The sequence below is a fragment of the Cnephaeus nilssonii genome (assembly GCF_951640355.1).
Source record: "Cnephaeus nilssonii genome assembly, chromosome: 15".
NCBI classification, from domain to species: domain Eukaryota; kingdom Metazoa; phylum Chordata; class Mammalia; order Chiroptera; family Vespertilionidae; genus Cnephaeus; species Cnephaeus nilssonii.
In genome coordinates, this window is record NC_137086.1 from 11,969,392 (window position 1) to 11,996,273 (window position 26,882).

Below are 26,882 nucleotides of genomic sequence, written 5' to 3' on the forward strand. Positions count from 1 at the left end.
AAAAGGACTGGCAAGGGCTGAAGCCCGGGCCGGGTTTCCTCCTGTGGGCCGCCTGGCAGTCATGATCCCTCCCTGGAGGAGGAAATTATTCCTGCTCCACAAGGGGGTGAGGATGAGTAGCGATGCAAGCCCAGCCTGCCAGTAACTCATGGAGCTAAAATACCTGGGCCCCCCTCTACTGGACACGCAGGCTCGCGTGGGACGGACACACACACACACACACACACACACACACACACACACACCCCAAATGGCTAGGTAGATGCTTCTACTGATAAGGTCAAGTCTGAAGCGCCCGGGCAACCTGAGTGACCAGGACAGGATGGGAAGGCAGCAAAGAAAAAAGGACACTATGGGTTCGATTAGGTTTTGGCCTTTAGTCTGAAAAAGTGTTTGATTGAAAGTGTACAACAGAGAGCGGGTGCAAGCGGCCGGGGCCATAGAGCCGCCAATAAAAAAGAATGTCCTTAAATAAAGTTCACAGAGTAAAAACCAGAACCTCCAGTCCTTCCCTCCAACACAACAGAGCACAGGCACAGAACCAGTGATGAGCCCCAAGGAGCAGAGAGGAGGCTGGGGAGAGCAGCAGCGGCTCCCTGGCTGCTGTGTGGAGGGAGAGCCCTCTTTGGAATGGGCTGAGTAAAGCCACCCAGTTCCCCTGCACACCTCACAACCACTGCTAAGGCTAAAGGAAAAAGACAAAACTCAGTCTCAGGTCCGGAGGGCTCAGAAAACAGTCTCGGGGGGCAGGAGTCTGGACAACCAAGTCCGCTAGTCCCGCTTGGCCTTCTTCTTGTTGTCACTGTTGCCATTTTCTTCAGCCTCCTCAGTAGAAAGCACCTCCTCCAGTTTCCGCTTGCCACTCTCTGGCTGAATCTCTGCTGTGTTTCGGGGCTTGAAGCAAATGATGATGCAGGTCATGTTGTCACACCCTGTACCGTCCCCAGAAGTGTCTGGTGCCAGGCACTGATCCAGCAGCTACAAAATGGAAGGGTAACAGTTTTAAGGTTTGAACACCTTTCCAGGAACCTAAAGTCACACTAGAGGGGTGGTCGTGCCAGACAAGGTGGCAGAAGGAGAGAAATGGGTCACAGGTATTACAAAACAGCCCATGTGCTAGTCCATGAGGCATAAGGTAAGTCAGGGAAATGAGGGAAGGTGGAACTTTCTAAGTCAGGGCTTGGCATCTGTCACTAATGAATGATACTCCTATGCTCTGGTCTTAGAGAAAACCTTGGCTATGCAGCCCAGACATTCTCTTCCAACCTGGGACTCACCTCTTCCACGATGGATGACAATAACCGAAGCTCCCCATTTTCATCACGCTGGCTAATCTTTGACTGAATAAAGTCTATAACTTCCTGGCTGCTCATCACATTCCTGGGATCAGAAACAATAGTCAGAATCTTCTTTAGTCCCACCCAAAGCAGAGTGGGGGAGTATGGATAAGAGTTGACAGCTTGGCCAATGTAAACACAGAGACTGTCCTTCAGCTCTGCCTTAGGCCTGGGGGGTCTTGATTCCAAGCTGTCTGCCTAAACTCTAATCCTAGAGCAGCTTGAGAAAATATGCTGAATGCAGCCTTTCAATGGGTGATATAAAGCCAAAACAGGCTGTAGCCTGTCTGCTCTGTGGATAGAGCATCAAACTGAAGGGTCCCAGGTTCGAATCCAGTCAAGGGCACATGCCCAGGTTGTGGTCTCAATCCCCAGTAGGGGGGCATGCAGGAGGCAGCCAATCAATGATCCTCTCTCATCATTGATGTTTCTATCTCTCACTCTCCCTTTCTCTCTGAAATCAATAAAAATATATTTAATAAATAAATAAAATCAATAGAAATATATATATTTTAAAAGAATAATAAAAATAAAGCCAAAGCAGCTCAGAGCACTACACGAGAAGTAATACTGCAGAAAAAGGAATTTTAAGGCATTCTGCCAGTGCTCACCAGATGCCATCACAGGCAATGACCATGAATTCATGGTCATCTGTGAGAGTCAACATCTTGATGTCAGGAAGGGCTGATATCATCTGCTCCTCGGGTGGCAAGTTCTTGTTTCTCTTATAGAAGTGATCTCCTGAAGTAAAGGAATAGTTGGTTAACGAATAGTTTGGGTACTTCCCATAGTCATGTGTTTGAAGCCTTGCCATTCATTTCCTTCCTTTCCATAATCTAATGGACAGGAGAACTGAGTTCTAGTCTTTCTAGTTTCAACCCTGACTTTAGGTTGAATCATAAGTAATTCACTAACCTGTTTTTTTCATCATCCAGAAATGATACCCATATTACCTATCTCATAGAGACATTTAAGGTTACAACAGGTGGTAGATACAAAAATATTTGGAAAGGTACAAGGGCTATGGAAATTAAAACTTGCTACTACATAGTCTGAAGCAGAGAAAAAGACCCCAGAAGTCTTCCCATACATAGTCCCCTAGTTCTTACCAATGGCCCTGGAGAGGTTGAGGCCCCCGTTGACTCGACCATCCATGGTAACCTTGCCACCAGCATTCTTGATGCGTGCTAGCTCCACTTCATCCTCCGGCTTGTGATCATAGGACATGTCTAAAGCTTTGCCAGCCTCAGACACCACACAGCGAGAGTCTCCTGCATTGGCTACAATCAACTGCTTCCCTCGTATCAGAGCCACTACAGCTGTTGTACCACTGTCAGAGCCAGGCTTAAGAAGGAGAAATAAAGCATCATGGAAGCTTCTGAACACGAGCTTCTCATCAGTGCTCCCCTGACCATTCACCTATGCTTTCTCATCTCACTAGGACAACCAAGAGAGCTTTAACAAAAAGGAGGATCACAAATTTTATATTTCCAGAGACTATGGCATGCTCCCTCTATTTTCTGAGACAATTCTACCCAAAACACCTCATTCCCTTTGCAGAAAAAAATCCCCCCATGACCATGACTTCAATACTAACATAGCAAGGGGATCCCCTCTCCCAAAATCAAAACCAGGGGCTTCACAACTGCCTCTTGATTCTTCTAAACCACCTGCTCCCCCTCCCCACAGACCTCCTCTTTGCCTTCCATCCCAGGGACCATCATCTCCTCCTCTTCTTCCTCATCCTCTTCAGCCTCCTCGGTGTCATCCTCATCTTCTTCATTCTCTGCCTCTTCACTGCTGTAGCCATCCTCTTCCTCACTGCATTCCTGCCAGAGGGATGATCCCAGGCAACTGAGACTGGAATGACCTCCTGCCCCACTCCCCCAACTCCTATTCAAAACAAAGAGGCCCTGCTGAACACAGGTCCTCAAAACCCTAAAAGATGCAACTATATGATCACGGTGAGAAATATGGGGGAAGGGAGAGGGCTAGCATTGGAATAACTGATATCCTGAACTGGACTCACCAGTCTTTAGCAGGAAGCCCTGGGGAAGGCCAAGGCAATCAGCCAAAAGCACCTTGTAGGCAACATGACCAAAAAGTAAGTTGCCCAGAAAAGGAAATACCCAAATATCCAAAGTAACAACCATCATCTTCCTATTCTCTCTCTAGGAGACAGACTCTTTCAAGGCCACAACTAAATCTATTTGTTAGTGTATCGTCAAAGAAAGAGATAAGAGGGCTAATGGTACCTGTGTTGGTGGAGAGAATGAATTCAAGAAAAGCTCAGCATACAGTGGGTCTTTGGGGATGTCAAAATAGAAAAGAGTCAAACAGCTATGAATGGCAACCAAACAGGCCCCTCTGCAATTTCACCATCTATCAGCCCCTACAGGCCCTTACCTCGCTGTCTTCCTCTTCCTCCTCCGCCTCATCTGACTCATCCTCACTGTCCTCAAAGAACTTGGACTTAGCAACTCGAGGCAGCTTGTCGGAGGCTGAAGAGCAGGAAGGCCCAGCCTCACCAGTGGGAATGCCAGGCTCACCACCTTGGCCTGCCTCTGTACGTTCCGAGTTGGAGGAAAGGCCTGTGTGGACCTTGGCTGTGGGACCATTTTCCTCTGAAGAAGATTCCCTAGATGGGTCCTCAGATCCTGCCTCCCCATTGAGGCCCTGGGACCCTGGTTCCTCGCCTGTCCCAGCTCCAGATTTGCTGTGGGGAGCACCCTTGTGACAGTTCTGCCCGTAGCGTGTCAGCAGCTCTTCAATAGTCATGGTAGCCTCTTCATGCAGCAGTGCAGCCTCCTCATTGTCCACTGCAGGTAAGAGGCTAAATCAGCGCCCCCATGCCAGATTCCTCATGGGATTGGTCACTCTTACTACATCCACTGCCCTTGCAGCCTGAGTTCCAACTTCCCCACCACTCCCTACTCCTAAGGGTCCTCTCACTTATCAAGTCTCAGAAAAACACCCTTTTGCTTCCTTCTCAAGTAACATCTGCCTCCATAGCCTTCCTTTGGTCTTTGTCTTTCACCCCCTTCTTAGTCAAAGGATCACTAGTTATATTTTCCTTATCACCTCATTTTTTATTAGTAAGTTGGAAACCCTATTCTGGCTGAGGACCCGGGAAGCCCACAGTGCCAGTCTAGGCCTATGGCCAAGGCTTAATGACTGGCTGCTGGGGCTAATGGCAGCTCCGGTCTTGAAAAAAGGTCACATAAATATTAATAGGAACCAGAAAGACCCCATTCACAATGACAAAAAATAATGCACACAAAAATGCTTATAATTAAGACACTAGGCACTCAACAAAGGTTAATTCTATTTCTCCTTTTCATAATCACATGCAATGCAGGAGAACATAGCGTTATTTAATTTGAGGACTCTCTAAGTGCCTAGGAAGTCATCCTCTCTTAGAATTGATACAGAAATAACATACACTAAATAATAGTATTTTAAAATGCTGATTTCCTCTCAAACATGAGATGCCACACTTACCATCATCTTCATCAGCTACTTTTTCTTTTTCATCTTCATCCTCAGTGGGTCGCCCTGCAATCTGTGCCAGCTCCTTAATGACTTCCTCAGTGGTGAGTTTGGCATCAATAGCCAAGAAGGCATCTTCCAAAGCCTAAATATAAGCAAAACAGTATGAGGCAAGTGTAGGAAAAAGTACAGCAGGTATAAAATAAATTGCCTAGATAGAATCCTAGTCACAAGGATGGGGTGCAAATTAGAATGTGATCCACCACACTAGGAGACACTCGTATATAAATGAAAAATAGTTCAGAGACCTGGGAATGATAAGGCAGCTCTAAAAAGGCTCAGGTGGGAATAAGCTTATTTTATTTTATTTTTAAATATGGAACACTTCACAAATTTACGTGTCATCCTTGTGCAGGGGCCATCCTAGTCTTCTCTGTATCATTCCAATTTTAGTATATGTACTGCCAGAGCGAGCACGGAATAAGCTTGTTTCAGGCAACGAATTCTTTAAGAAGTTAGGTGGCAATGAGAAAGGAAAAGCCAAGGATCAGAAAACAGGGAAAAGCCTGTAGAAGGGAAGAATAAACATTGAGGGAAATCAGACCTTCTGTAGCTTGCCTTCTTTGTAAGCCTTCTGATCTTTGATGATATCAGGAAGATATTTGGCACAATACAAGGCAACTTCCTCCCCTAGAAGAAAGGTAAGGTCACCCAGAGCACTGCTTCCCACACATTAGAAAGTAATATAATATCTATACATCATACTGGAATAAACTCCAAGCTTTGAGGAGATGAATTATCTTAGCACAACTCAAACCTATTTGAAAGACAATGTTTGGGAAGTTTTGACTCAGAAAATGGACTTCACGATCACCTCTCTTAGGAATATATTAATATATCCCTTGTTGTTTTTTTCACTTGCATACTTAGTTTTCAGTGAAGGGGAAAAAAAGCTAATGTAAGAAGATTCTTTTCTGGATTAAAACAAGGCCAGGTGAGATTATGAACCAATACAATATCCTATTAGGACGGAAGAATGGCAGAATAGAGAAAAACAGCACGAGGCAGGAATTGATATAGGAGGACCAGAACTTTGGAAAGTAAAAGAACAAAAGACCCGTTCTTGCCCTATAAAGTCTGGAGTTAGAGTGTTAGAATGTTATCAATATGAACTGTTAAAGTTACCTCCATGTCCATCATAGACAGAAAACATAGCTGTCTCACTGTCCAGCTCAGGAATACAATTGTGAGCATCCTAGGAAAAAGAAGAGAATAATTAGCATTTCTCAAAGCCAAAGGATATTCTTCCTCAAGTCCTGAGAATCATGTTCACACCTCAATCTTACTAACTCTTCCCTAGCTGACCTACAGGGCCTAGAAATAAGAAAGGAAGACGGAATGATAAACTAAGAAAAGAAGTACAGGAGATGGAGAAAGGCATGAAAGGAAGGAAGAAGAGAGATGAATCAGGTCACTACCTCTGCAGTCTAGCAGCCTCAAGCCTAGGAGATATCAGTCGTCCAGATGGCAGAATGCTTGGCTGTTGGAACTCTAGACCTGACCTTTTTGGATTTGTGGCAACTATGGGAAGAACCAGAATAAAGAATCTTTTAAGTCACTTCCAGATCCATTCCATGAACCAGTGAATTTCAAGGAAGAAAATGCTAGGAAAAATAGTACAATGAGACCAGAAAGCATTACCAATCTAGAAAGTTTCTAGAAGAATCCTACAACAGCCTGATTGAAAGCACTAGAAAGTTGCAGAACTATATACATTTACACTCTGCCCTACCCGCCAAAACACCATGTAAACACCTTCTTCCTTCAAAGTTTAACTCATTCAAGAAGTTATCCTCAGGCTAGGCAGAGGATATATTTACAAAATAATATATTCCTGCCCTCCAGTGTGGCTATGGTTGAGCCCATGCATGAACCAGGTCACTGTTCGATTCCCAGTCATGGCCCATGCCTGGGTTGCAGGCTCAGTCCCCAATGGGCAGCCAATCAATGATTCTCATCATTGATGTTTCTATTTCTCTCTCCCTAGAATCAATTAAAAAAAAAACGTATTAAAAAAAAGGGTATCTTCCTAACAAATAGTTATTAAACCATGCTGTGTTTAGTACTTGTTACCTGGAACTTACAATGCCCCATATAATCAGCCTTCCCATCTCCTGCCCTCAGCCAAAATTGATATATTATTCAACCCTGACTGCATAGCACACCTGAAAAGTTTATAATAGTCCTGCCACACCAACGTTTCAGTTGGAAAGCTGGGCTTAATCAAATTCTCCTAATAACAAAACTCTGCCACCCAAACTAATATTCCATGTTAAGCCATAGTTCAACCAAGACTGTCTGACCTAGGTAAAAGTATACCACAGTTTACTCTGCCCCATCTTGAAAAACCACCCAACCTTCCTTTCAGGTACTTTCTACAAACAAGGTTTTAATACACAATTTTATATTTTGATTGGTTATCCTTGTGTAAGTTAATAGTTCTCCTTCCTCTTTCAGGCATCAACAATTTAAAATTTTCAATTGTACTAATTAAAAATTTCTCATTTATTTTATTCAGAAAATCTGAGTGCAGTAGTTCTTAAGTTACCCCTGAAATAAGACTATGCCTTCACTATACAAGTCTAGAAAATAAAGGTATTTTAAAATAGGGAAGGAGAACATTGAAAAATACCTAGTTCTGTATATCCCTGTCTCCAGGAGAAAATGTCCCAAAAGCTAATGGGCTGCTATGGATGGTCCTTGATGGCCTATCTATGGTCACCACCAAATGCTCCTTAGCTTCATCCCCAGGATCCAGAGAGCGCCATAGACCAAAGGTCACCTTCTCCCTCTTTCAACCACTCTACCAAAAGCCGTAATGGTCTTCCTTCCCTCTAAGCCAGGGTTTACCTTACTGTGCCTTCCTCTCTTCTCACCACCATTTTCAGTACCTCATTGCCTGCTTTTATGATTGTCTATTTTCCCAGCATTCTCTACCAGTAGTTCTCAAACTTTAAGAATTTGAGAACCAAGAGTTCTCAAACTGTGCTTAAGAATTCCTTTGCTCATTCATTCAAATATTTGAGTATTCATTATGTGCTAGGATGAGTTCTGAGTGCTTAGGATAAATATCAGTGAATCAAAGAAATACCCACATTCCATAAAGAAATTATATTCTAGTAAGGAAGAAACACAGTAGGTAAACCATACAGAATGATGGTATGACTCATATGGAAAGATGGTAGTGATATGGAATAAAGAAAAAGCATGGCTCAGTGGTTGAGCATTGACCTATGAACCAGGAGGTAATGGTTCAATTCCCGGTCAGGGCACATGCCCAGATTGTGGGCTTCATCCCCAGTAGGGGGCATGCAGGAGGCAGCCAATCAATGATTGTCTCTTATCATTGATGTTTCTATCTATCTCTCCCTCTCTGAAATCAATAAAAATATATATTTTTAAAAAAGAAAAAGTACAATAAAGTAAGGAGGATTGGTTTGGATTACAGAAAAACAGTGGGAGAACTGAATCGGCATGGGACATGGTATAATATAGGCATTAGAAACTATACCTCGGCAGTCACTACCTAAGTCACACTGTGTCGAATTATCTTCAGCAAAATTAATTGTGTCATATTAGCATTGATTTAATTATGTTGATTTTGTAGTGTGATTTGTTGGCATGGAATTTATATCCAGTTCTATATTTGTACACGTTTAACTAACATTAAATTGAAATCATTTCAATAAATACTGGAGTTCTACAAGTATTGCTTTCCTTTAAAAAAAAAAAAATCCATGAAGGGTCTCCAAAATATTTTGTTAAATAAAGCAAACTGCAGAGCAATATATTTAGTAAGCTGCTTTCTGTCTAAGAGGAAGCATAGAATAATCCATGGACGCAGACAGTGGGGTGGTGAGATGAAGGTGGGCCGGAGGAGGTCTATGGGGGGGGAAGGAGACATATGTAATACTTTTAACAATAAAGATTTTAAATAAAAAAAAAAAGAAGAAGAGGAGGAGGAGGAGGAGGCATAGGAATATGTCTTTCCATAGTGTAATACTATAAGGATACATAGAAAACTAATACAAGCCGTTAACTATAGGAGGGTGTGAGGGTACAGAGGGATGGAAGTGAGAATGAATCACAGGAATGTTTAGCTTTTTCAAAAGTAAATGTTTTTTAAATGCATTACTAAAATTTGAGGAACTAGACCAACTAATTCCAATTTTTTGGTAGGGGAAGGAGGAGCATTCTTCCTGTCCACTCTTCCCCAGTGGGAACAAGAGAATCAACTGGTCTTTGTCTTGTAATGCCACTCCAGATCACAGCTGTACCATCTCTTTTGAACCCACACCTCTATTTACCATCTATTTTACTTCTTCATCTGTTCCTCACAAGAGCATGTGATCATGAAGCAGATCTAGCCTCAGTGAACATATGAAAAAATATTTTACCTCAATAGCAATAAAAGACATGAACATTAAAAATAAGAAAATATCTTTTTTGTGGCCCTAGCTGGTTTGGCTCAGTGGATAGAGCATCGGCCTGCGGACCGAAGGGTTCCTTCCGGGTTTGATTCAGGCCAAGGGCACATGCCCAGGTTTCGGGCTCAATCCCCACTGGGGGGCGTGCAGAAATGATGAATATGAGTTAATGTGGAAATGAGTTCACAATATATTAAGTAATAAAAAGGGGGGAAAGTACCTGTATGTATATGCTAAAAGTCTGGAAGATGATAAATCAAACTTAGGAAGAGCATGCTTTGGATAATAATTATTTTCTACATTTTTAATTTTTGTACAATAAGCCATATTGTTCCATTTGTAATAAAATGAAAAGAAAAAAAAAAACAACCCACAAACCCTATGAATTGGCCTTAAGTAGCTACTACATGATCTCTGGCCAGCTATCTCTTACCTTACTTTCATCGTTTATAAAATGAAATAATATCTATCTTGCCCATATCATCACAAGACTATAAATTGGAATTATTTAGCACCTGGCTCACATTTTTCTTCTCTATCTTTATTCTCAAAAAGGAATGCACACCATAAAGATTCATCTTATGGCTTGAGGTCTCAGTTCCTAGAACTACTCCACATTACCTTCTCTACTTCCCGGGAGGCTTGAATCTATATTATCACTTGGAACTGTTGCACCTTTTCTAAGCACTTCAATTTCCACCTTTATACCTTTGATCACAGCCTCCCTTGCTTTTATTTCTCTCTGTCCCTTTCTGAGCCAGAGCTAAGTATTTCAACACTGTCTCTTAGCAAGCTAGAAAACCTCATCCAACCTTGTATAACCTGACCAACTGCTTTCTTTACCCTTGAATCAGAGGCACTAAGTATTGTAGTCATAAGATGTCATGAAATTATGTTGATTGTGATCACTACTTCCATTTATCTTTTTTTCTATATTCTCCATTGACTCTTAAATATATTAACCAAATCTTCCCTATTCTACCTCAAAACTTCTCCAACTATATCTAATCTCTCCTTCGCTTTGCCTCTAAAACAGTATTTCTCGTCTTTCTAGATCAACATTCATCTTAAACTCCTAATCTTCAAACTTGTCTCCTCCAACATTTTACTTCACAGAGCAGACAATAACCTTAATAGCAATCCAAAGAGCTGTTTTGCAGTTTTCATTCACGCCAGCCATTGTTTGTAAGTAGTACAAACCACATCAGCTTTCTTGAAAGTGCTCTTGGGTTCTATGAAGAACTGTAGTTCTATACTTCCAAATTCCTGTTAATATTAGATGTCCCTTCTCTACCACAAACTTAACATATGTAAACCGGAATTCAACATATGTAAGTCTCCAAAAAATCTAGAGCTTCCCCTACACATAAATGAAATCTGAACTCTCTCAGACAACACCTAATACAAGTCCTACTTGATTTCCTGGTTGTCTTCCACTTTCTATCACTGAGTCCTGCTGAGTTTTCCTTAGTAACTCTGTTCCTAAGTTACTTTTTCCCCCCTTCTTTATTTATTGTCTAAAGTTTCACATGTCTCCTTCTCCCCACCCCCATTTACCCCCTCAGCCATTCCCACCCCAGGCAAGCCCCCACAGCCCCAGTGTCTGTGTCCATTGGTTATGCTAATATGCAAGCATACTACAAGTCCTTTGGTTGCTCTCTAACCCTCCTCTCTTCCCTGCCATTTGTCTCTGGATCTATTCTTTTTTTCTTTTTTTTTTTTAGTAACTTTAATCCATTTTTTTTAATATACTTTTATTGATTTCAGAGAGGAAGGGAGAGGAGATAGAAACATCAATGATGAGAATCATAGATTGGCTGCCTCCTGCATGCCCCCCACTGGGGGATCGAGCCAGCAACCCAGGCATATGCCCTTGGCTGGAATTGAACCCAGGGCCCTTCAGTCCGCAGGCCAATGCTCCATCCACTAAGCCAAACCAGCCAGGGCTCTGGATCTATTCTTGTTCATCAAATTATGTTGATCATTGTATCTCACATATGAGTGAGATCATGTGATATTTATCTTTCTCTGACTGGCTTATTTCGCTTAGCATAATGCTCTCCAGCCCCATCATGCTGTTGCAAATGGTAAAAGTTCCTTCTTTTTATAGTGGTGTAATATTCCATTGTGTAGATGTACCAGTTTTTTAATCCACTCATCTGCTGATGGGCACTTAGGCTGTTTCCAAATCTTAGCTATTGTAAATTGTGCTGCTACGAACATAGGGGTGCATATATCCTTTCTGATTGGTGTTTCTAGTTTCTTGGGATATAGTCCTAGAAGTGGGATTACTGGGTCAAATGGGAGTTCCATTTTTAACTTTTTGAGGAAACTCCATACTGTTCCACAGTGGCTGCACCAGTCTGCATTCCCACCAGCAGTGCAGGAGGATTCCTTTTTCTCCACATCTTCGCCAGCACTTGTTTGTTGATTTGTTGATGATAGCTAAATTACTTTACTCTTAATATAACTCCTCTCCTATCTCTACTCTCTGCCCCCTATAATCCAACCTACTACATACATCCAGCTGCCAAATTAATCTTCCTAATATAACATTTTATTGCAACAACCTTCAGATTCTACTGCATAGAAGATTGATTCCCTACAACTTACTGGAAATTTAAAGCACTCAACATCATTCCTACCCATCTCGATAACCTAATCTCTTACCTCTCATAACTATTCCCCAAAGACACTCTTGACACTGACCACCCCAGCCCAGCATAGTAAGCATGCTTGTCTCAGTGCCTTTCCTCCTACCCCTTCTTCTAATACTTTTTTTTCTTCCACTTCTCTCCATCTCATTTGTCTGTTACACTCTTTCCTTAAGGTCCAATTAGTCTCACCTCCGAGAGATCTTTCTCAATCACACTAATATTCTATGATCACATCCCCCTCTAAACTTTTAATATTTATTGCCTCTACCAATAATTTTGGCACTCAGCATATGCTATCTGGTATTGTTATCCAACATTCCATGGGGGAAAAGGAGTCCTAGGTCCTAACTAGATTGTAAACCAACATGAAAGCAAAGGCTGTCTTAAATTTCTTTATAGCTCAGGGGCCTAACAGTATGTTCTGCAATACAGCAGGACTTCCACGTTTGCTCCTAATCGTGGGCTCCTAGATGCCTCAAGACAAATACATTAAGGATACCCCCTCCTTCATTTCCTACCTCAAACCCAGAGATGTATCATATCATATCATAACACAACAACCATTGAGATGGTCTGGAAAAGATGACTCAGAATATTCAGGTCACCTGAGTCAAGGCTCTTAGGCCTTGTCTTACTAAATCATATATCACACAACCCCTACTGACCCTCTAGACAATCAGTGGATCTGTACTAATAAATAAAGCCTTGGTTATTCCCCCTCCTCCCACCATGTCAATCTCCTACGGTTATAAATACATCCACAAACACTCTTGTGTCACTGGGTCAACCATTTGGATCCATGATACATAAATTTATCTTAACCTTTACAAATCAATTTTTAAAATGTGAAGATGGTTTGGAAAGGAATTACCTTTTTTTTAAAGTATTGAACAAAAAGGCCTAGCTAGACCTGGCTGGGTAGCACAGTTGGTTAGAGTGTTGTTCCGATACACCAAGGCTACGGGTTCAATCCCCGGCCAGGGCACATACAAGAAGCAACTAAGGAATGCATAAGTAAGTGGAACAAATTGTTGTCTCTCTCTCTCTCCTATCTCTCTAAAAAAATCAATAAATAAAAAAATTTTTAAAGGCCTAGCTAGAGAAGATGAGAGAACTAATTCTCAAATTCATCTTGACATTACTTTTAAATTATATGCATGTATTATCACTGTGCTATAGACTTAATGTTTTGTGTCCCCCTAAAATGCATATATTGAAATGTAATCCCCAATGTGATATATCTGGAGGTGGGCCCTTTGAGTGGTCATGAGGGAAGAGTCCTCATGAATGAGATTATAAAGGAAATGCCAGAGAGCTCCCTTGGCTTATGGAGAACACAGCTATAAGACAGCCGTCTATGAACCAGGAGTGGGCCCTTATCATATACCTTAATCTTGGACTTTCCACGAGGGTCTAGAAAAGATAATTTGTACACACACTTTTACAGCAGCTCTATTTACAATAGCCAAAAAAGGTAGAAACAACCCAAGTGTCCATCAACAGATAGATAAACAAAATGTGGTACAAACATTAAACAGAATATTATTCAGACTTAAAGAAGAAAATTCTGCCCTAACTGGTTTGGCTCAGTGGATAGAGCATCGGCCTTCGGACTGAAAAGTCCCAGGTTCGATTCCAGTCAAGGGCATGTACCTTGGTTGCAGGCACATCCCCAGTAGATGTGCAAGAGGCAGCTGATTGATGTTTCTAGCTCTCTATCCCTCTCCCTTCCTCTCTGTAAAAAATTAATAAAATATATTAAAAAAAAAAAGAAGGAAATTCTGACAAATGCTACAATATGGATGAACCTTGAAGACATTATGCTAAGTGATATAAGCCAAATACAAAAAGACAAATCTGTCTTTGGAAGCCAAGCTTTCCGCCTGCCCTGGCCGGCCCAGGCCTCCACTTAAGGCTACAAAGTTTCAATTGTAGAAGATAAATAAATCCCAGATACCAGGGCCTCTGCTTGGGTCGCCAGGAGGCATGGCAGGCCTGCAAACCACCCCAGGCCCCTCGCCCAGGCCACCCCACGCCCCAAGGGAACCCCCACCTTGATCCAGGACACCCTTCAGGTCAAACCACCTGGCCCCCATCCATGCACCAGGCCTCTATCCTATCTAATAAAAGAGTAATATGCAGATTGACCATCACTCCAAGACATAAGATGGCTGCCCCCATGTGGTCAAAGATCCTGCCCCCATGTGGACACAAGATGGCCACCACAAGATGGCCAGCAGGGGAGGGCAGTTGGGAGGGACCAGGCCTGCAAGGGAGGGCAGTTGTGTGCAATCAGGCCTGCAGGGGAGGGCAGTTGGGGGGGACCCAGGCCTGCAGGGGAGGGCAGTTAGGGGTGACCAGGCCTGCAGCGGAGGGCAGTTAGGGGCAAACAGGCTGGCAGGGAAGCAGTTAGGCATCAATCAGGCTGGCAGGGGAGTGGTTAGGGGGTGATCAGGCTGGCAGGCAGAAGCGGTTAGGGGCAATCAGGAAGTCAGGCAGGCGAGCAGTTGGGAGCCAGCAGTCCTGGATTGTGAGAGGGATGTCCAATTGCCCCTAAACGGGCAGTCGGACATCCCTCGAGGGGTCCCAGATTGTAGAGGATGCAGGCTGGGCTGAGGGACATCCACCACCCCATGCACGAATTTCATGCGCTGGGCCTCTAGTACACGCATATAATTTAAAAAGTCAGATAGTAATACGAACATGTAATTTTCTTCCCATCCACTTAGAATAGTCAAATTTCATAGAAAGAAAGTAGAATGGTGGTTGCCAGGGACTTGAGAGAGAGGAGGATGAGGGGTTGTTTAATGGGTACAGAGTTTCAAATTTGCAAAATGGAAAGAGTTCAGGAGATTGGTTGCACAACAATGTAAAAGTACTTAACACTACGGAATTGTACATTTAAAAATGAGTAATATGGTCAATTTTATGTTATGTGTATTTTACCACAATAAAAATAAAAAATATAAATATTTTAAAAAACAAACAACAAAGACAAAAGGGAAAAAACTTCCCACAAAGAAAAGCCCAATCTCAGATGGCTTCACTGGTAAATTCTACCAAATAGCTAAAGAATTAGACCAGCTGGTGTGGTTCAGTGGTTGAGCATTGACCTAGGAACCAGGAGGTCACAGTTTGATTCCTGTCCCCGTACATGCCTGGGTTGTGGACTTGATTCCCAGTGGGGGACATGTAGGATGCAGCCAGTTGATGATTCTCTCTCATCACTAATGTTTCTGTCTCTCTCCCTCTCCCTTCCTCTCTGAAACCAATAAAAAAGTATTTTAAAAAAATAATAATTAATACCAATTCTTTTTTTTTTTTTCACCTTGTCACACCACCGATTGAAGCAAAACAACACAACATGCTGCTGCTTCACCCAAAAGCGGTGTTTTTACTTTGCCCTTTCTTGACGGCTCAGTGGGTCATTAGCAAAAGGCCCAACGAGTGCTTTTCAAAGGGGTTAATACCAATTCTTGATAGTCTTTCAAAATACAGAAGAGGTCCGGCCGGCGTAGCTCACTGGTTGGGCATCGACCTATGAACCAGGAGGTTGCAGTTCGATTCTGGTCAGGGCACATGCCTGGTTGCAGGCTCTATCCCTAGTGTAGGGTATGCAGGAGGCAACCAATCAATGATTCTCTCTCATCGTTGATGTTTCTCTCTCTCTCTCAAAACAATAAAAATGTATTAAAGAAAAAGAAACAAAAACAAAATATAGAAGAGGAGGTAACATTTCTCAACTAATTTTATGAGACCAGTATTATCCTGATACCAAAACAAGCAGATACCACAGCAAAACTACAGACTTAATAATGTTAAAGTAGTAATGCTCCTCAGTTGATCTACTAAAATCCCAGATGCCTGTTGTACAGAAATTAACAAGATGATCCTAAAGTTCATATGGAAATGCAAGGGACCCAGAAAAGAAGAAAAAAAAGTAAAAGAACAAAGTTGGGAGATACACTTCCTGATTTGAAAACTTACCACAAAGCTATAGCAACCAAGACAATGTGGTACTGGCATAACAATAGGTATGTAGATCAATGGAATATCATTAAGAATCCATAAATAAACCCTCATATTTAGGGTCAACTGATCTCTAACAAAAATGCCAAGATAATTCAATGAGGGAAAAGAATAGGCTTTTTAACAAATGGTGCTGAGACAACTAGACATCCACATGCCAAAGTATGAAGGTGGATCCCTTCCTTACACTATACACAAAAAATAACTCAAAATGAATCTCGGACATAAATGTAAGACCTAAAACTATAAAACTCTCGATAAACTGGACTTCAAAATTTAAAACTTTTGTGTTTCAAAGGACACCAACAAGAAAGAAGAAAGGGAGAAAGGGAGAAAATACTTGCAAATCCTACTTGATGAGGGACTTGTATCCAGATTATAAAAAGAACTCTTAATCTCAGTAAAAAGAGAAAAAAGACAACCCAATTAAAAATGGACAAAGCATCTCAACAGACATTTCTCCAAAGATATATAAAATGGCCAATGAGCACAAGAAGAGATGATTAAACAGCCTTAGCCATCAGGGAAATACAATCAAAACAACAATGAGATGCCATTTCACATACACTATAATAAAAAAGACAGATAATAACAAGTGAAGGGAGGATGTAGAAAAACTGACACCCTCAGACACTGGTGGTAGAAATATAAAATGTTGCAACCTTAAATAGTTAGGCAATTCCTCAAAATGTTACACATGGAGTTATTACATGACCCAGCAATTCCACTCAAGAGAAATAAAAACTTTTTTTCCACACAAAAACGTGTACATTAATGTTCATAGCATCATTATCCATAAAAGCCAAAACACAGAAATCTAAACGTCCATCAACTGATGAATAAACAAAATGATAAAATGGAATATTGTATTCAGCCATAAAAAGGTATGAAATACTGACAGATTAATGATACAACATAAATAACCTTTAATAATATGTTTAGTAAAAGAAACCAGATAAAAAGTGACATATTTATAATTCCATTTACATGAAACTAGAGGCCAGATGCACAAAATCCGTGCACTTGGGGGGGTGTGGGGGGGTCCCTCAGCCTAGCCTGCACCCTCTTGCAGTCTGGGACCCCTCAGGAGATGTCCACAGTCAGACATTCCTCTCACAGTCCGGGATCCTCGCTCCTTGCCACCCACCTGCAGCAGAGGCTTCCGCCACCACTGCTGCGCTCACCAGCCATGAGCCCAGCTTCTGGCTGAGCAGCACTCTCCCCATGGGAACGCACTGACCACCAGGGGGCAGCTCCTACGTTAAGCATCTGCTCCCTGGTGGTCACAAAGAAAAGCGTGTGTTATAGTGACCAGTTGTTCTGCCAGTTGGTCGATTTGCATATTAGGGTTTTATTATATAGGATGCTCAGAGTGACTTGGTAATGTTACAAAGTTTCTTTTGGAGGTTATGAAAATATTTAAAAATCGATAGTGGTGCCCTAGCTAGTTTGGCTCAGTGAATAGAGTTCAGCCCTCGTACTGAGGGATCCTGGGTTCAATACATGTACCTCAGTTGCAGGCTTGATCCCTGGCACTAGTCGGACACGTGCAGGAGACAACCAGTTAGATGTGTCTCTCTCACATCTATCTTTCTCTCTCCTTCCCTTCCACTCTCTCTAAAAATCAATAGAAAAATAACCTCGGGCCCTAACCGGTTTGGCTCAGTGGACAGAGCGTCTGTGGGTCCCGAGTTCGATTCTGGTCAAAGGCATGTACCTTAGTTGCAGGCTCGTCCCCAGTGGGGGACATGTGGGAGGCAGCTGACCGATGTTTCTCCCTCATTGATGTTTCTAACTCTCTATCCTTCTCCCTTCCTCTCTATAAAATCAATAAAATATATTTTTAAAAAAGAAAAATATCCTCGGATGAGGATTAACAACAAAAGAAAAATTGACAGTGGTAATTGCTATAGAACTCTGAATAATCACTGAAATGTACACTTTAAATGATATATATGGTATGTAAGTTATGTCTCAAAGTTAGACTTTTTAAAATATGTTTTTATTGATTTCAGAGAGAGGGAGGGAGGGGGAGAGAGAGAGAAACATGAATGAGAATCATCGATCGGCTGCCTCTTGCACTCTCCCTACTGAGGATAGAGTCCACAAACCCAGCATATGCCCTGACCAGGAATCAAACAGTGAGTGGCCTCCTGGTTTATGGATCTATGCTCAACTACTGAGCCACACCGGCCAGGCTCAAAGTTATTTTAAAAAGTGACCTGTAGGTACATTTTCAAATACTATATGATTAAAAGTTGTCATTCTCCATCTTTGAATTAAGTTAAATTCAATTCTAAAGATCTGTGCTTCCCAGAAAGCGTAATTTTAATAGCAGCCTAATATGAGAAGAGCTACTGATCAAGTGTGTTAAATTTCTACACTCAAATTCAAGTCCTTAACTCTCAAGGATAATTCCAAAATGATAACCCAACAGAGGATCAGGAGCTGAGAAGCAGTAGTAACAACTGCTAGGAGATTGAGCAATAGAAATAATTAATGTAAAATATTCTTGAAATCTTGAGGAGTAAGTTATGATTGTACCTGAGCCAGACTGATTGTACTTGAGAACTTATAAAGAACTTACAAAAAATAATAGAAAACAATTTCTCCATATTTATGGGCATACCTTTGATATCATTTCAGACTACCTTTGAATTGTGAAGAAGAGGTACTGAATGCTCATCAAATGAAAAGAATGCCCTTTTATAAGAATTGCTTAACTGCATCGCAGACAATGGAATTCTGACCTGGTTCAGTAAGTAAAAAAGGGCTTTAAGCTAGAGATGAGACACTAATCTGAGGATCAGACATAAAAGCTCTTCAGCCTCAGATGCCCTCTCTCAAGTGGAACCCCACAGCATGCTTAACGTAGCTTATTTTATATTTTTGCCCATTAATGTAATAATTGAAACTGTCATTCAGATATCTTAAGAATTTTCTACTCAACCCTGTCTACCTTCAATTCTAGACAACCCTCTATGACCATTAATAACCTAGCAGTGAACAACCAGTGTATTCAAAATTATACTCCCTTTAAAAAAGAGCAAATATAATTTAGAGAAACTTTTTTTTTTTTAATCTTACCTCCCCACTGAAAGCATTTTATCACTTTCAGAGAACCTCACAACCAAAAACCACAAGTCCCTTTAAGACTTCATTTCAGCCCTAGCAGGTTTGGCTCAGTGGATAGAGCATCAGCCTACGGACTGAAGGATCCTAGGTTTGATTCCAGTCAAGGGCACATGCCTGAGTTGTGGGCTCCGTCCCCAATGCGGGGGGCGTGCTGCAGGCACCAGATCAGTGATTCTCTTTCATCATTGATGTTCCTATCTCTCTTTCCCTCTCCCTTCCTCTCTGAAATCAATAAAAAATATTTTTTTAAAAATACTTCATTTCAGATTGGACTTCTCATTAGCCACCAAAAACTCGGAGCTTTCCACATATATTTCTCAGGCACCATTTCGCTACTTACCTCTTAACCCCAAAACACATTCCTCAACCAGCTTAAGGGTCCCTCCAAACCATGGAGAAGGAAGAAAGGAAGAGAACATCAACTGTGGTATTTTGATTACCCCTCCTCAAAGTACCCTGGTGTCATAGAAAGAGGAGCTGGAGAAAGGCAGAAAGTGTAAAATGACAGCTATTGATAGTTGCCATCCTTCCCTTAAGAGAATGGGTAAAATAGTATTCTCTTAAGGCTAAATCTATGAGTTGCGATTTTAGCAACCTTTGTAATGCATTTTGGCATGATAAACTTACCTCAATGGAATCATTAGAACCAAGCAAATAAGGTCAATAGACTTAACTGATGGAATTAAGACTCAAAGGTTAAGAGGAACAGGAGTATACTTGATGAAAAGATTCACTCAAGCAGCTAGATGCATATTTATTTTCTTGCCATACCAAAGAAATTATGTTGTACTTTGGGGAGAAAGGAAAAACCAAGCCAAAGGGAAAGTATCAAGGAAGCAGAAAAGGATCCCAAACAGGACCTGAAGATGATTTGGTTAGCTATATTTATTATTTTTTAAAATATATTTTTATTGATTTCAGAGAGAAAAGGAGAGAATCATTGATTGGCTGCCTCATGCATGCCCCATTCCCGGAATCGAGCCTGCAACCCAGGCATGTGCCCTGACCAGGAATAAAACTGTGACCTCCTGGTTCATAGGTATACCCTCAACCACTGAGCCACTCCAGCCAGACTGATTAGCTATATTTAACTATTCAAAAAAGGTAAATTCAGAAACCGTTTACCTGGGAGGATTTAAAAAAACCCTAAGTAGTTATCTCTCAAAAGGGAGATTAAGATCTAAGTAATAGTCTAATGAGATCTCCTGTAAACCAAACAGCCCCAGATGAAAAAAAGTCATTTTCTAGTTAACAGAGAAACCAAAATTAAAGGGAAACGTCCTGCAGAGAGGACGCAAACAGCACAGAATCACTGAGCAAATGACTCGGAAAACTGAATACCCAATTCATAAAGAAAATGAGAATAGTACTAAGAAATGGAAAAACCATAGCAGAGAGTAAACTGAAAAGTATGGAATGAGAAACCTGAAGGAAAAGTCTTACTGTGAGATGAGACAGTCTCCTCAAATCTTAAAATATTAATAGAAAATGTCATAGAAATGGAACCTCCCAACTACCAACTAACTAACCCAAACCCCATTATATAAATGTTTTCCTTTTGAAACTATATCCAGGTATTTCTAACAGACAATTACATTTACCAAGCACTCTGTAAGCTCAATACTCTGCACCACAGTGAAATACAAACATTATACTTCAGATGATAAACATCCATTATCTTGAACAATTTCATCCTACAGATTCTTTCCACCAAGGCACAAGTGTTGTAACCTTTCTGGGCCTCAATTTCTGAGCTGTAAAAGGTGGGAGCCGAACTAGATGAGATGAACTATAGGATCCCCTCCATTCTTGAAATTTATACCTAATGATAGAACTGTTTCACGTCAACTGTAGGTATATTGAGTCTGAGAACAAACCTTGAAGTTTATACTGTCATTCCAGAGCTAACCACAGGGAGGAGCGAGGGATTTGAAGAAATTCCCAAGGGAACAGTAGTTGGCTGTTACCTGAAGCCCACCTAGTAAGTGGATAAACCCTCAAACCCAGACATAATTAGAGCATTTCCCTAACCCTTCTGCCTAGATCTCACAATGACACATCTTACACAGGTCTTTCTCCCTTTCTTTCCTAGTTTTCTCTGCTCTCTTTTGTAGTTTCAAATCCATTTTACCCAATAGTACTCTTTTTTTTAATCCAGACTTTTCCCCTTTTTACCCAGAGTGACGTTTTCTAGAAAAGAATGTCAGTTCTCTGTAGGTTAAGACAAAAAAAAAAAAATTAATAAAATTACTGAAAACCAAGGAGACTATAAACTACAAGCACAGGCAAATGACAATAAGTTTCGAAAAACCCCAAATGAAAAAAAAAAATCAAGCATAATTTTTAAAAAGGAGTAATACTGATTGACATAATTCAAGTTTTCCAAAGGCCTTGAAGAGAATGCAGACAATTCTTGGAGGTCAGGTCGAGCCTCTGAAATTAACATGCGGTGCCCAGGGCCAGGCCATTAGGTGTTAAGAACTCGAGAAACAGAGTATTTGCCGGGGCTTCCTTTCACTGTCAAACTCTTCGCCCAAAAAGGCCCCTCAACATATTTAAAATAAAACTGTAAGAAATTAAGTACGCTCATTCACATCTATTTGCCTCTTCCTCGCAAAAGTAAATGAACGGTCTCTCTTTCCTCTTCACTCCCACACTAACCCTCACACCGTGTACAAGCCTGCAGAGCGGTGCCGGCCCGAGAGGAAGGCGCGAAGGCACGGGGAGAGGGCGGCCAGCGTCGGAAGGTGCCTCTCTCCACATGGCAGAGCCCTTGCCGCCGAGCTGGCCACCGGCGCACGGCTCCCCAGCATCGGCAGTTCCCTCCCGCTCTCGACGCCGCCCCCCAAGAACTGCCGCTGGGGAGTCGGGCTCCCGATTCAGACCCGTCCCCGGGGACGACCCCATCCCCCCCCCCCCCCCGATCCCTTTTTCTCCATCGAGTTCCCGCCCTCCAGCCACCAGTCTCTGGGCCCCTCCGGCCTCACCTCCATGGAGACTCGCCAGCCCTGCATGGCGGAGAAGCCGTAGGGCAGCGGCAGGCGCGGCGCGCCGGCCCCGTCCCCGGAGCACTTCACCGTGTTGGGCTGGGAAAGGTAGGCGCCCATGGCGGCGGCGGGCCGGTGGCCTCAGGGGCAGGCGAACGGAGCGCGACCCGTGCCGCGCCGGAGCCGGGAGCCCCCCGGGGCGCGCGTGGCAGGAGCGGCCGGCGGCGCAGCGACGCAAGGTGCCGGTGAAAGGCGCGAGGCCGGCCCAGGAGGCGGTAACGGGACTGCTGGAGAGAGGGAGCGGAAGCGGAAACGGCGCCGCTCCAGACCCCGCCCGGCCGGCGCGGCGCGGCGCGGCTCGGCGCTGCCGACAGTCATTTCCTTAGCAACTCGCCCCGCCCGCGAGGACAACGGCCCGCCCAACCGCCGCTCCCGCGAGACTGGCGCGGCCACGCCCCCCAACGGCCGCGATCCCCGGGAGTGGGGCGGGCGTCGCGCGTACCTGGTCCCTGCTGTCCCTCTTCTTGGCTCTCCACCCGGCCTTTCTCGGGTTTCTCTGACGCCCGTTGGTGTGGGGCCCGGTGCTTCCAGGCCGCCCTCCAGTGTGTCAGCCCCTGTCTCCCCGCTGCGCCCTCAGACCCGCTAACCCCGCCGGACTCGGTTCCGTTCAAGTTGGTAGTTCTGAGCGCAGGAAGCACCTGGCCGGGCTTTTAGGAGGTTTGTGTGAGTCTTTTCTGAGACAAGGAAATGAAGGCCTCCTCTACGACATCCAGCGAGTTAATACGGTGCAGAAATGGTCGGCACATTTTGTGCGGGGGGAGAAGAAACCCGAGGAGAGGAGCACGCGCCGGGGCTGGAGCCCTCGGGATGCCTGGGAGAGCGTTGTGCCAGGGGAGAAGGGAATGTGTGAGGAGGTCGCAGGGATCAGGAAAGGCTGTCAACTGTACTTGGAACGATGCTTGAGGAAGCTGGCCAGCCTCGTTAGAAAGTGATTTTAAGGAGTGATGTTCGATAGGCGAGAGAGGGTGGCCTGCAGGTGCCAAGACCCGTGACTTGGACCTCACTGCCACCTGGGATAGCGTTTCAGGGCTCTTAAGTCTCTGTGTGCAGTGCAGGTCGGGGGCAGAAAGGCTGGGGAATAACTGGAGAAGGGGCTTTCATCCACGCCCGAGGGGAGAAGGGCTGGGACCAGCGTGGTGGCAGTGGGAATAAAGATGAAGGATCAAATTAGACCATAAGAAATGGACAGGACTTAGCAATAGGTTGGGTTCAGGGAAGGGGAAGAAGTCTCCAACCCATGAGCAGTTTGTTTCTTTTAAAATAGAAAACTAACGGCTCCCTCCTGCCTCTTCAGAGACCTCCAAATGCCTTCACCCAGTTTACCAGACCCTTCATGCTGGAACCAATTCTAGCATCTCTTCCCACTTCCCAATTCCACTGCAACGCAGTCCTTCAGCCATGTCTCTCGGGGTTCCTCCGAAGCCCTGCTTTCTCTTTCCGTGCTGTCACCCACAGAGCAAACCTCCTCACCCACCTGTGGCATCACTTCCTCCAGGAAGTCTCCAATCTCCCTACACTAGTTTGGGTCTCCCACTTGTCTTTCCTGGTAGACTATAAGCCTTTATGAGGGCAGAAACGCCATCAAACTTATTGTTGTATACCTCAGCGCCCCGAGCACATTTCCTTTATGTGCTCAACAGTCTTGAAATATTTGTTGAATGAATGAACAGCAAGGTTTTGACCCTGCATATGACAAAAATTGGTGGAGCCATTAACTGAAAATGGAGTGTTGGTGGGAGGGTGCTAGTTTGGGGAGGAAAAGGGGGGTTCAGTTTAAGGTGACAACTGGATATACAAACATTGAAAACACTGGATTGAAGTTAGACTATGAGGGTAGAGGAAGATGTTAATTAGGCCTGTAGTGACTTACATGAGATCTCTGACAAAGGCAGTGTAAAAAGAATACCAGCTCTTTTTTTTTTTTCTAAGAATGAAAAAAGCATGAGTTTTGACATATATCACCTATGTGGTCTTTCACAAGTTACTTATTCTCTCTCAGGTTCAGTTCCTCATCTATAAAACACAATATCTACTGTTCCAGATTGCTTTAAGGATAAGAGGAGCTGAATATAAAGTGTGAAGTTTGCATTGTATTATTATTCAACCAAATGACAGCCATGTATTAAATGTTCATAAACACATACTGTAGTAAATAAGAGAGAAATAACATTAAATTATTAAATTATGTTCACACAAAATGGGTGATTGCCTGAAACAAAATGGAAGAAAAATAGACAAGGAAAAAGGTGGAAAAGAAAACATGACTAGGAAAAAATGAGGTACTTGGAGGGCAGTGGTGTCTCAGAATGGAAATGAAGATACTAAAGGGGCTCGTGGAAAGAGATGGGAAAAGAGACAAGAATATGAAAATTATCCTCAGTCCATCCCCATTTCCCCAAAAAACAAAACACTTTCAAGGACACAAAGTTTTCATGCTTTGGTAGGGAGCAAAACCAATTTTCCTTAAAAAAACCAAACACCATCATATTCACAGATTGATGCTCCTGATTAATGGAACATAGTAAAAGAAGCAGCTCCCGAACATATACTTTAGGGGCTGCCTTGAATGAAAAAAAGGGTCTGTAAAATATACACCAAGTTTATTCCACAGCAAGGGATATAAAGGCATGGGATGGTTTGTTGTGATAGACAATAACTAAATAATTCTGAGCATTTGGTGTTTCTTAACACATGTTATATATTTAAACAAATCACTAGATTGCTTACATTGTCTCTCAATTGGTCAAACATTGAAGATAAACTGAAAAAAACACTAGGCATTTTGAAAACCGTTTTTGTCTTTTTCTATTAGCTGCTCATGAGCCTCTTTCCAGTTAGCTTTCATGTGAGAAAGAAAAGAGAAGGTGGTATAAGCCAGTGTTTTTTCAAACATGAGAAATTGTGACCCACTGAGACACCTCTGCTGGTCCCAAGGGATACACGGGAGTCCAGGCCAGGGAACATTGCCTTAAAAGTTACATGTTAACTTCAGAGTGTAATGTGACACCCATTCAATTGTAAACTTAAACATAAGATCACTCAAAAATACAAGGTACTAATCTAGATAATCTAAAATATGCTAATATGCTTATATTATACGACTTAAAGCACAAAGTTTTAAAATTCTCGTAGATGCCTCATAGTGCCTTGGAAATACAAGACCCCCCAGAAGGTAACAGACCACAGATTGAGAAACTCAACCTTCATATGGAAGATGTTAAGTGAGGAGAGAATGAGAAAAGAGAAGTTGGAAAGTAGGTCCTCCCAGACTCCCCCCACTAAGCCAGACTTTTCCTGGGGTTCCTAATTCTGTTTTTGACTCTTCATATATTTCCTTCACATCCTGTTTCTGATGACATTATACTAGTCATAAAATATAGCCTTGGAAGCACAGCAGTTTTGACACTATATACCTTCCTGTGTGTGATTAAAGGTGAAAGATTGGTCCAGGGAGGGGAGGCAAACTGTGGGGGTAAGATTTAGGGTTAAGAGAAAAGGAATATAGGTATTTTGAAGTTACCAGAAGAGAGAGGGGAAAGAGTCCATTTCTGAAGTTCTGGACTAGGCCATACTACACTTTAAATTTTCATCAATAAATGAAACTTTTAAAAAATCAGTTGCTGTTTTGTATTTCTAGAAGGCAAGACATAAATTCATTTTTAAGCAGTCTTCCTTTTCTGAAGGATATCACCAGAATGGGCTGTCTAGACATACATAAAAGAAATAGTCACTTTTATCCTAAAGATAATTGTGAAATGACCATCAAAATTCAGATGTTTCAGACTGAGTTGCTGAAGTTAATTTATGTATTAGTAATATAAATTATGTCTTTCACAGGAATGTGCCCTTGAAGGAAAAGAGAGATCATTTCTTTCCCTTAAATGAGAATATAAGACTGGAATGTTTCTTAAAATCCTTGTTTCTGGGAAAACCTATGTATGTTTTTATCCAAGTGTTTGCTCACAGGTGTTCACAAAACTGGAGCCACCCTCAAGAGTGAGCGCCAATCTTATCTTCACTCCTCACATAAGTCCACAGACTAGCCTGAATCACTGGTATCTCACAAAGTGGTGTTATATAAAAGCCAAATTATCCCCAGTCTGGAAAGTATCAGTAACTCCTGGGATTGCATCAAACAGGCCAAAGTGAAGGTGAGTTTTTCCCCCTAAGGAAAAGATAGTCCCTCAGTCGGATACGCTAGAGTAGAAATAAGCAGGTCTTGAACTGGAAAAGAAAGATTCCCTTTGGTCCCATGCCTGGTGCCAGCATTAGGAATTCAAGATGTGGCAGTCTAGAGATTCCTGTTGAGGAAAGTGGGCAGGCTGAGCTGGTTCTGCCTTATCAGGAAGCTGAAGTATGGCCACGTCTAGTGGCAGTTGTGGACTACTCTTCGTTTTTAAAGTCTGTGCCTCTGTGTCCTGTTAAATAGCCTGGACTAAGCTGAGCTTTGGAGAATAAAGTGAGGAGATCTATGTTCATTGGGATGGGGCCATGTGCAGAGCCTGAAGTAGGTGGTGGCAAAGTTCAAGAGCAACAGTGGTTAGGAGCAAGGACAGCTGGCAGAGGCAATAGTGATTTCCAGAGAGGTTCTGTGGCACACTTAACCATTCCTTAGTGATTCCTCCAAGTCCTTTGTAAGAGAACTCCTTTGCCATGCTGGCTGCTAAGAACTGAGGACACACAAGTTCAGTCTGCCAGATG

The 26,882-nt window shown here is 42.7% G+C and overlaps 1 protein-coding gene across 1 annotated transcript; it reads right to left on the reverse strand.

Annotated features, from left to right (window-relative positions):
• Positions 1-357: 357 nt before the first annotated feature.
• On the reverse strand, positions 358-22,457 carry PPM1G (protein phosphatase, Mg2+/Mn2+ dependent 1G). Its single transcript, XM_079792508.1, has 10 exons — positions 22,122-22,457; positions 6,012-6,081; positions 5,431-5,516; positions 4,839-4,971; positions 3,744-4,156; positions 3,029-3,166; positions 2,447-2,681; positions 1,949-2,078; positions 1,278-1,380; positions 358-978 (listed from the first exon to the last, which is right to left on the reverse strand). Exons 1-10 carry the CDS (start codon positions 22,239-22,241, stop codon positions 772-774), a joined length of 1,635 nt encoding a protein of 544 aa, XP_079648634.1. The 5' UTR covers positions 22,242-22,457; the 3' UTR covers positions 358-771.
• Positions 22,458-26,882: the final 4,425 nt, after the last annotated feature.